General features: G+C 40.7%; 1 protein-coding gene across 6 annotated transcripts in view; it reads right to left on the bottom strand.

The window, feature by feature from the left end:
- rgs12b (regulator of G protein signaling 12b) overlaps positions 1-12,140 on the bottom strand; it is a 66,018-nt gene that overhangs the window by 18,376 nt on the left and 35,502 nt on the right. For all 6 annotated transcript variants that reach the window (XM_050044876.1, XM_050044877.1, XM_050044878.1 and 3 more), the window contains one exon: positions 2,953-2,974. In XM_050044876.1, the coding sequence (XP_049900833.1) occupies positions 2,953-2,974 (22 nt within the window). The remainder of the gene's footprint in view (positions 1-2,952; positions 2,975-12,140) is intronic.

Raw genomic sequence — 12,140 nt, forward strand, 5'->3', positions numbered from 1 at the left:
GACAGTGGTCTATACTACTAGTTTGAACAACTGAGAGAAATCATTAAAAATGTTCTCTAAAAGTGTGGACCCATGCTGTGGAAATATCTATCTGTAACAGCACCAAATCTATTAAGTTCACAGTTGTACATCATACATACTGTATATAATATTGCTCTCAAAAACAAAACAGATGCTAATATGTCTCCTCTCTCTGAGTCTGGCAGCTACAGTCACTGTTTTTGGCTCTGTGTGAAGCTACAAAGCCATTGGTCTAGTATTTTTGATGAGCTGTGTGTTATATTTGGTGTTCAAATAGATTTAGACCCTATGTGCCTCCTACTCGGTCTCCCGGATGGTCATATTTCAAATATCAAACACAAGAGACTCTTCAATCTCTTGACTTCTGCTGCCAGGAAAAATATTTTGCTTTTTGGATGAAGGATGCTGCTCCAACAAAAAGTCGTGGCACAATCTTTTAATGCAGTGTGTTCCCAGTGAATATATCTCTTGTATGCTTCACTCTTCAGTAGATGCTTTTATAAAGTTTGGGATCCTCACTTAAAGTACACTGGATCTACACTGACATCTTCCATATCACAAGGGTTTCCTAAATCGGCTTAGCTAGTCTCTGTACATTTCCTGTAAATCAGTCTTCCCGTAACCTTGCTATTTGTCTGTAAAGCCTATTTGTTTGTTTGATGCTGCCTTTATGTAGCTGCAGGAGGTGATGAAGGTTGTGGATGGATGTAATGCCCACTATTTCTTAATTCTTATTTTTTTAGCTGCTCATTTTGTTTGACATGTCATGTCAGCTGCTTTGTTCTGTGCTGTAAGTAAAAAATGTAATAAACTAGTCCGTATATAATCATGCTCCATACATCACATGTACATAAATGTGCAAGGAGAGCAAGCTGTCCACTTCACTCACCAACAACACATCCACTTTTCCACAGACACGTGGTGTGAACAAGTGGCCATAAACACTTGTGCACACTGGAGCTGAATGTAAACATGTCTGCCATGCATTCTACACCACTCTGTCTTGTTTCTCACCTCCTCTTCCTCCTTTTATCTCCCACCTGCCATAAATGGTGTCTTTCATGTGCATCTGTGAGGTGTTAAAGCGCCATTAGAAGTCTCCCAAATCAGGGAGCTTCTGTTATTGTTGGCACATGCTAATTACGCATGACACCAACAGTTTGCCTCAAATGAGGTCCAGTACAATACAGCACAACATGACGAATAAAAACAATACCTGAGAAGTTTGACACGCTGTTAAAACTACAGACCCAACAGAGGCCATGTGTGCCACAAGAAATTGTTGTGCAGCTAAGGTTTACAAATGTGGGACTATCCTTGGGTTGCCAAATTCAGCAGGCCGAGGTGGGGCAGATGTAGAGCAGGTCAAACCAGACTGTCTGTGACTATCTGTCAATTTTGTGAAAGCAGCCAGATATTAACAGGAGATCCGCCAACGGGTGAAATTTACCCGCAGCTGTTTTTTAACTGTATGGAACTTTGTTTCAATAAAACATCCAAGTCTCCCAGTCTGTGACTTCTCCTAAAAGTCTGTTATAAGCACCTCCTATTGTTAAAATTTCTCTAGATAAAGCCAGATTTTTAAAGATGGACATGTAAACCTCACAGCACCATGGTGTAAAATTTACCTTTACAGAGAATGCAGTTATTTTTGTGCTATTTATTGCTCATGTTTGGATAAACAATCTATGTTGCTATGGCAACGCCTTTTGTCTGCTGCTGTGTGTAATAGAGTGGCGTCATACGTCCTAGGCTGTCCTGCACTATGGGCAAGAGAAAGAGATTGATGGTTGTACTTCAGACATCAGTCTTTTTCAATGCAACCTTATTATCATTTTATCTTACTACCACATTGACATTTTGTGACTACAACTATGGCATCCCATTTTACAAAGCTGTGTTGTAGAATAATAAATAGATGAACCAAGGTTTGTTTATTCAACATTTTACGATGTCATGTACCTTGAGATTCGATGCATTCTAACAGCGGATAAATTCCCTGGCGGTTTTAGGTATACAGCAACCCTTGGCAGTTCTACTGTTAACAAAACGTCCACAATGACCTTGACCATAATCCTACATTTAAGAAGAGCACCACTGGCCCTACACAATAAGCCCCGGGTCTTCAGGGGTCTGCCACCTCTAGGGAGTCCTAAGTGTTTAAGCTTTAATCTAAGCTTCTTTTTTTAATTAAAATATGTCTGAAAATACACATTAACATATATCCAACATATTAAGATAGATAAATTGGCATATTCCTAAAAAAACATTTGATTTACAATACACAACATTAATGATAGACTAACTGTTACCCACAAATCCTTGTGCAATCATGTTAGCTAGCTAACTCTGAATCACTGTGTACAGCACCTGTCCATGACAGCAGGCAAACTAGTTAGCTAACATTACTCACTTTTGAAACATATTGGCCAATGTGCTGTGTTATTATTTCAAGTGTATGGACATTCTTGTGAGCCACAATAGTGTTTTGTAACTTTTCAAGCAAAAGACTCTGACACACCGTCCACCTCAGACACAAACACGATGTATTATTGTATGAATCTACCATAATTATGATTTTAACAGCTTAGTATTGTATGCACAATAAAAGGGTTATGCTTATACATGGCGCTTTAGGCAGCCCTACATGTTATTGTATGCCCAGGTTAATATGCAACTCAATTTTACACAATATATATAGTTATGTTCCCGCTTTGTCTCTCTTTAAGCTAAGGGGTGCTTGGCCTGAAAAACACTAAAGACCCCTGATATAAGCTTTTTATTTTATCCTGTTAAGTGCTATATTATGTAGATCTCAACAACTGAAGGCCAAAGGAGGCCAATTAGATCAGCCAATTAAAGATGATGACAAAAGGCATTTCAAAACATGATATGGCGAGTGCCAGATGTTGTACAGACATGTGTACTCACCTCCATCGGAGACTGCAGCGGACTGTAAAGAAAGACAGAAAGACATGGATTAGGAGATTAGCTCATCACACAGATGAGACATCTTCACACAAGCTCACACAGGACACCAGCGCCAGGAGGCAGCTGCCTGGACATGTACTTTAAGCCACATGCAGACGCAGACGCAGACAAACTGGGTGTCTCACAGGACCTGGTTCATTATCACACACACTTTCACATCATGACACAGTCAGGTTAGCGCCCACACTCTTTGTCTTGTGTGTGGGAGGAATCATCTGTGAACTGGCTGTGCTTGCTCTGCAAGAAAGCCTCCTGAGAGGGGTGGGGCTTACTGTTAGTGTGTGTTTGTGTGTGTGTGTGTGTGTGTGTGTGTGTGTGTGTGTGTGTGTGTGTGTGTGTGTGTGAAGAGGTGAAGAGGGGAAGAGGGGAACTTTAGGCCTACCTGCCCCCAATTTCACAGTCAAGTGTGATGTTTGCTTACATATCCCACGGTCACCAAATATAGCTGGAGTTTAACAAGCATCGACATATGTATCTCTATCTGTATCTAATCTTATTTTCAGACACAGATGTCTACACAGACTAATTCAAACCAAACTTGCTTGAAGATCATATCCTATTACCCAGGCATAGGCACAAAACACCACACAGAAAAACACACACACAGCACACAATAGTGATTTTTATCCCAGACGTGCTGAGCTGGGATGAGATCATTCAACACAGACATCAGCAATGTAGCTAACTCTGGAACGCTATGTGACTCAGAAGGAGCAAAGGGAAAAGAGAGAAAGGGGGGAAAGAGGGAAAAATAGAAACAGGAGGAAGGGTGAGCAGCAATTAAAGACAGAAGTGTTTATCAAACACAGAATGCCAACTCACATCAGCTCTCTGAATAAATAATCCACACTAAGCCACACTGTCGATCTGTCAGAAGCTTTTGATGCCGTTAATCTGCCCACTAATGGTGCTAATGACCGGCTTTATGTTTACTCATATGATGGAAGGCAGGCTGTGCAGGAGATACAAGGGCATATTTGCTGCTTCTGAGGGTATTTTCTATGGAACATTTGCATTTGGAAATTTGAATGATCTCATCGTTACTCAGCAGTACAAACACATGGGAGTCTCCTGGATGACTTGAGGTTTCTGTGGGGTTATCGTCTGGTCATCACTTAGAAATGTTTCCACTTCATTGCAAGTTTCTCCACAGAAAATTACATTTTATGAATTTATATTTAAACTGAAAACTGAGCAGCATCTGCACAGATGCGCATAATATTGAGTCCACACCCTGTTTTTACCCACAGAATGAAAGCAGACTAAGGCCACATCCACACGAATAGTTTTTCACTTTAAAATTGCGTTTTAACACGAAAACGATCTGAGTACACACAAGTCTTTAAGCACGGTTTCAGATATGAACATGCCTGAAAATGCACATCACATGACCATTCATACACACTGGACACACATGTATAAACAGGGAGCAGATTTTCTACTCTACAGTTGGTTGCTTAGTTACAGAAAACACTACAGAAATGGCAAAAAGTAAGACCAGAGATTTCTTTGCTTGGACTGACGACGAGGTGGAACTGTTAGTAAAAGCAACACGTGAATATAAGGTGGTCAAGGCAGCAGAAAACAGATTGGGATTCGTTACAAAGCCAATATAGACGACATATTAGAGTGGTACCAGAAGCCTAATCCATCACCAGAGAAAGCATGGCAATGGAAAAGAAGTATCCACACAAGACGGATGAAATCACAAAAGGTAGACAGCCTTAATGTTTTGGCTTGACACATCGTGACTGATAAAATCCAGTCGGGAAGCAAACATGAGTGTCTGCATTACTGTTTTCAAAAGTCTACATTTCCGCCCATCCGTACTTAAACACAACCCTGGAATTGTTAAACTAAAATCAGCTCAGCATGTTTTCAAAATATCTCTGTTTTAGTGGTTCCAAAATGTCGGAGTAGTGTGAACACTAGGTATAAACATAGCAATTGTTATGTGTTTTAAATAAAAAATATATAGGTGTGGATGTAGCCTAATGACGAAGGGTCACAAAGACAACCTTGAGTAAATCCCTCAAACCAGTGGCAGTTACTTCACTCAGAGGATTAATTCAAACTAAGTAACCTGGTTACCGTCAGTCTTCTACAGTAAGCTGATTAATTAAACATAATTGACAGAAGTTTACACCCAGTGTTTCATTGGAGCTGGAAAACCTTAATTCCTCAGCCATGTGTTCATACTGTACTTAAATGCATTTGAACATATGCATGAAAAGTTGAAACAGGGAAGTGTTGAAAGAAAAGATCATTACTTGTGTTCAAAACAATGAAATGACTGAAAAAATAGAAGCCTCTGGTAAACTAAATAAGTCAGTTTCTCAGCTGAACAGTAGGCCGTAAGATTCAGACACATTCACACTGACAGAAAACTGTGTTCTCTGGTCTGGAACAGCATCTTGTAGCAATAACACACCGAGCATTATCCATCCTTGGTTTATAAATATGCAGGTTTTACAGTAACCAGGTTACCACAGTGTATGTAAATATGCTCTCAGATTTCCCACCATCACATGAGTCGTGCCTATTCAAGCTGGGGGGAAGGTGCTTCACCAGATTTTTTAAAAACTGGATTTTTTAAATTGACTTTAAATTATTCTATTTATATGTTTTCTAAATAATGTTTGGTTCTGATCTTTTATCATTATGATTCAAATGTATTCTTCTAATCATGTCATGGACCGTACCTTACAAGTCAACCCCCCTTTCCCCATGGTATTGGTTTCTTCCAAAAGTTGCAGGATGAAATTGGTTTGCAACAGCAGGTATACACACACTCGTATCACTCTGTTGTGCATCGCTGCTGTAGGAAAATAGGCCACAGCTTAAATGTGTGTAGGTCATTAGATTATCAGTCCCTTTTTCAAACATGTAAAAATGAAATGCAATTAGTTTTACACACATAATAACATTTGGGAAACGTAGGCATAGCTGTTATTTGTGATAGCATAGCATCCTATTAAATACTGGTAAGGGAGAGATGTGTTAAAGCTTTCACAGGGTATAGTTTGCAAAACACTGAATTCCATTTTATATATGCGACTCAAGATGCATGGTAAAAATCTCATCATTCTTTAAAAAAAAATGACAGCCCCAGCACTGTCTTCAGTTAGGGTTAATAGTGCAAGAGGTACGCTATTATGTTGTAACTTGTAACAAACTTGGAGAGAGTTCAGTATTCCTTTTAAAGTCTTGCAGACAGGCGGTAAGGCAGGCATGAAAATTCTACACTGCAATTATTGCTTACCCCTCTTTTTCTTTCTCTAGTGATACAAGAGTGCGTAGGTGTGGTTACAGGTTATATGAACTTCGGCTCGTGGTGATGATGGCTCTTTCAAGGAGGCTGAGGGGTTTGAGAAAATAGGTTACGACTGCTCAGTCTGAGATTGAGTTTGCAATGGAGCTGACACTGCTATGAGATGTCAGAAAGGTCTCAACTGAACTTGTGCTGCTTCCTGTGCAGTGTGTTTGAAAATACAGCAACTACCATGTCTGCAGGTTCATTTCAACTGTGGCTTTGTCTATGTTCTGTAAATGAACTTGCATTGTGGATATAGTCTTTTTACATGACTTCATGAAGGAGCTGACGATTTAGAGTCTGTGGCAGGATTGTCTGTATAAGGTTCACAACAAGTGGGTGGCTGAGCCAGCGGCTTGTAGCTAGTGGCACTAACTCCATGAACAGTGCTGACAAAGCGACAGGTGTTCACCAGGGGGAAACCAAAGGCTGGGCATTGCACTTCCACGATTACACCGTACCGATATCAGTGGTGACCAATGTATGAGTGCTGTGCAGAGCAACCGCAATTAGCTAACAAGGGGCTGATCATTGTTACTCACAGAGAGTAACAATGAAAAGAGAAGTTTGGACTATGACACACATAGAGGCAGCGTGACTTCATTCTCTGCTCATGACACCATGACTTTGCTATACCTCTACATAGGAAATAGCATTTGGGCTGCCCAGTAGCTCAGTGGGTAGGGCAGGGTTCCCATCCACAATGGCAATATCCTTGCTGCAGCAGCCGCGGGTTTGATTCTTGCCTGTGGCCCCTTGCTGCATGTCATCCCCCGTCTCTCCTCCTTTCACATTTCTGTCCTATCATTAAAAGCAAAAAGCCCAAAAAAATAATCTTTAAAAAAGTTAACAGCTGCTTGTGGTTATAGCAAGAGGGTTCTGGGTTCAAATCCACCAGCCAGCCAGGGCCCTTCTGTGTTGAGTTTGCATGTTCTCCCTGTGTCAGCGTGGGTTTTCCCCGGGTTCTCCAGCTTCCTCCCACAGTCCAAAGACATGCAGGTTAGGTTAAGTGGTGACTCTAAATTGCCCATAGGTGTAAAAGTAAGTGTGAATAGCTGTCTGCCTCTATGTGTCAGCCTTGTGTTAGTCTTGCCACCTGTCCAGCGTGTACCCTGCCTCTAACCCAATGACAGATGAATGAATGAATGTTATATTAATTGTCTGAATTTGAAGCAGACAAGATTGAGCTACTTTTCAAGAAAAGCAGCAGCAGTGTAGAAGCTATTGTAAAAGTGAGTAAATAACCACAATAGCACAAATAACTGATCAAAAATCTCAAAATAAATGAACAATGTTTACCCTAATATACAGTGGAAGATTAGAAATTAAAACTGATTTAGTGTCGTTTTAAATAATCCCCCCCAAAGTCTTTGAATATATATATCAAATTGCAGAGAATTTTCTGGGTAAGGACGCTCATGCCCCCTGCTTTAATTTTTTTTGACTTGCATAACACCCCTGCCCTTCATAGACAGATTTCTTCCTGGAGCTTGTTACTAAAATGCACGGACACATTTTTCATATGTTGCACATACAGAAGAACCATAATAAAACTGCTGCACACACAAATCCTGCAATAATAAAACTGCTGCACACACAAATCCTGCAATACCCTGACAAAGATTCAACGTACACTTACTAACAAATCTAACTGAGTTGACTCCCTGGTGCAGCATATGTGCTGGTTTGATTCATGTGCATCTTGGCCATTTCCTCGTTTGAGCCAAGCTGTCCTAGCCAGATGGCACTGCCAGTGTAATGACTGGGATTAGCTATTTCAGACTGTTCTTGGAAGAGCAGAGGTTGGCAGTGGCGTGTGAAAACAGATTTGATGTGACTTCATAGCAATTGATTGTGGTCGAACCGTCCCACTGGACAGAAAAAAGGACAGAGGCAGAAATCTCACCAGTGGAAACTGGTTACCCAATCCTAACGCTGATTAGATTCCCACACATTTAACATCTCACACATTTCAACAGCGTGCACTCTGCCTCTGATGTGTGTGTGTGTGTTTCATGTGTGTGTTAAGACATGCCATGTATTTTTTTATCGGCGTAGTCCATGTATGCATGTGGTCGACATCTGTTAGAGATGTCTTTTGTATGTAGGGTGCATTCTTTTGCATTTGTGCATGTGTGTTCACCCCCCATCCCCATTCAGTTCCAGTGTGATCACTTCCAGACGTATTCTGTGGTGGAGTGGTTTGGCCCCTAGTCGAGGCCCCAAGTCCCCTCTCCTCTCTTTTCCTCCCTGCACCTCTAACCCATTTCAGTTTCTCTCCATTTGTTTGTTCTTTCCCTCCTACCCAGTAACCCCACTCTTTCTTCCTTTGTCCCCCACAACCACCTCTCCCCTTCCACTCTTCCCCCAAGTCATTCCCTTCTTCACACCCTCCCTCCTTCAACCCTTCCTCAGTCATTCCAGTGGTGTTCCCCCTCCTCTCCTGGCAGATCCCGGTCATTCCTGACAGCCTCAGGGAATGACTGGGGTTTTCCAGACTTTCCCTCCTCAAGCCTCTCTCCACAAGCCCCCATCCACAGAGAAGCTGGAAAATGTAACAGTCTTGATAATAGAGACTCATAATATCAAATAAATCCCCCACAGTATGTCACAAAGTGTGTGCTACTTTTAGCCTCCATTGCTTTCAAACTTAGTGAGCTCTATATTAACTGAGTGTTACTGGCAGTAGCAATTTACCGCTATGTCAACGCCCCAATATTGTCTGCGGTTGTTTTCTGCTGATGCTGATTCAAAGATATTAATGGGGCTTTTATGTCCCATATATCATACAGTAAATGCACTGATAAGATCAGCAGAAAACCAAGTGACACAGCAGCACATGACTGATGGCCATGATTAAGGTTTCCACATGTGTGGAGGACTCAGTTCCAAGCAAAACCTCAGAATGTGCGTGTGGTTGTGAATTTTGTGAATTCAAACAGAGCTGTAGTTAATGGTTGCCATTCAAAGAGTCTCAGATAGAGTCAGTTACAATGTGGCATGACAGCCATTGCTAGGAATCTTTTTAACTGCATTTCAATGTAAAGGCTTGCCAAGTTCCTGTTGATTTTTTAGGGCAGACACAAAACAAAAGACACTGACCTAAGAGACAGAAAATCCTGCACTTTCAAAATACAATCCTTTCAGCAATAAAGTAGAAAAGCAGTTTGGTAAAACAATAAGTAACAGCTGTTAAGATGTAATTATGCAGGATAACTTCAGTTTGATACTTGACCTTCTAGCGCACTGACATGTGAATCAAAATGTCAGACAGGGAAGCTTTTCTGGTTTAGGTGTTCAGACACAGCAATTTATGTGTATATTTTTTAAACTGACACATAAAAGAAACCAACATTTTTGTGAACAAGATATGTACTGAGCATTTCATCAAATTGAAAACTTCTGTGTTGCTGTAGAAGGGTCTCCCGCCTACAGCCCATAACATGGTATGTCTGTTATCCAGATTTGATGACTTGCAGCGCCTGGCTATGTTGTTCATGTTCTGTTTTCTTAAATTAAAAAAAAGGACCAAATAAAATCTAAGTGACAAAAAAAGAGAAAACTTGTCTGTGTTTCCTGATGGACAAACTACACCAGCTCACCTAATGTATAGATCTTAATCTAATGAAGTCCGAGAATCATATTAAATTACTATTGTTTCCATTATTTTATATTCATCAATAAATAGTTCAGTCTATAAAATAGTGAAAAATACCCTTTACAAATTCCTGGAGCCCACAATGACACTTTCAAATTTTTTGTTCTGTCCAATTAATAGTCCAAAACTCTAAGATATTCATTTTTTCACATTTAGAAAGCCAGAAAATCTTAAAATTTGAAAATCTGGAAACATAAAAGACATTTTCCCTTGACAAATGACTTCAGTGTCTATCATCAATTGTAGGTGTTATTGTGTCAATACACCAGTCATTTCAGCACTTATCAGATATTGGTGTTTCCCACAGAAATAGATTCTATGTGTTGTGGTAGCTGACAGGGTTTTTTTGTGAGCGTGTGTGTGTCCATTTGTGACCATTCTGTGTCCCCTCTCTCAATTCTGAGGTTTTGGCAGGTCCATGAACGCAGCACAGGTGGAATGTTTGTTATGTCTGAGTCACAGGGAGGAGAATTAAAGAAAAAACTGTTTAATCATCAAACTCAAGACTTCCTGTCAAGCAGTCTGTGGTCACATTGATCACTGCTGATCAGATTTAATCGATGGATTAGAGGAGCAGCTGATGCAGAAGTGAATGAAAACAAACTTTCTTTTGCTGCAGTTACACAGGTTAGACCCAGCTAGGTGCGTGGTTTCCTTGAGTATACGGCTGGTTTAATCAAAAGCAGGTTGAAAAAACAATAGACAACACTAAAATGAGGGCACTGTAGCTATAAGAAACAGAGCGTTCTACTTCTATGTAAGTGAAGAGAGAGAGAGAGGGACAGATGCAGGTCAACATCAGCACATGATTACATATATGTGTAGGAAATCCTGGATATTAAACATCACATGAAAGGGGACCACTTGTGTCTCATGCCTTATCTAAGTCTTATCTCTGCCCTATGACCTAATATTTGAACTCGAGTCAGTCTGCAGCTGCTGGCACATCTTGTTTTAAATGGTGGAATTCAGAAAAAAAAATCAGAGATTACTGTGGGGAACTTCATAAGAATATTTTTAGGCATTCTAAGAAGTGCTGTACTCTGAACAGTTATAAAAATGACTTTCTGGCCCACTTCAACAAAAGATAGCTGCATCACATGTCTTCACAACACTCACTACTGGCAACACACACACAGATCTATATCAAACATCGTCCTGTTTTTGCTTCCTAATCCATCGCTGCTGCTAAAAGGGATGCCAGTGGGATTTGTAGTGTTATCTTGCATTAAAACTTTGTTGATCAGTAGCTTCAAAATGACCTGATGGATTATGTGTGGTTCAAAAACATGATTATTTTGTCTGCAAGTCACAACATGTTTGTTCACCAAGATCCTCCTGCCTTCAGCTCCCTGAACAGAAAATGCCATCTTGTAGCCACATGCCTGGCTTGTTTATGTGTGTGTGTTTGTGCGTGTTTGCAGGGAGTGGTTGGTCACTGTGCGCACAGGTCCCACATGCTTTATTAGCTGTGACTAGTGGGAGAGGGTTGGCTTACATCATTTGTTATGAAGCTTGGACATCGAGTTCAAACTATGGCGAAACAGAGGGTACAATTTACAGCCATTCATTCTCACTGCTATCATAATATTAATACTTTATAAAGCCATAAAAGTCTTCTTAAACAATCTCAAGTTTCCGGAATTCCTATCTGTATGCGTGCATAGAGGTGGACGATGGTTCCTGGAAAAAGACGTTGTGTTTTATGGGATGAGACACAGAGCAGCCAGTGACACTTAACAGGGTGAATAAAAACTGTCTATCTGTGAGAGAAACTGTCAGGGATAACATATGCACTCACACACACAAAGACAACACTGTTTGTACCACAGGAACCTATTCCTGGCTCCAACACTGGGAGCTGCAACTGCCACCTTTGGTAAGGAATTTGATTTTTATGTGTGTAAGTGAAACATGACTGTAAGGATTGAAATATGGAAGAACACTGAACATATCAAGTCATGTGCCTGTAAACACTGGCACTACTACAGGTGACCACACCTATAACCGAACAACTGATGCACACACGCTGTCCTTAGAGGGCGAGTTCACAACACAGATTTCACGACTGCACGCAAACATCCACAGACACACAAGCATCCAGCTGAGGAGGAAGCTGTTGCTCCAACAGTCTCAATGTGTGCGTGCCTGTGTGTT

The sequence above is a fragment of the Epinephelus moara genome, chromosome 5 (genome assembly GCF_006386435.1).
Source record: "Epinephelus moara isolate mb chromosome 5, YSFRI_EMoa_1.0, whole genome shotgun sequence".
NCBI classification, from domain to species: Eukaryota; Metazoa; Chordata; class Actinopteri; order Perciformes; family Serranidae; genus Epinephelus; species Epinephelus moara.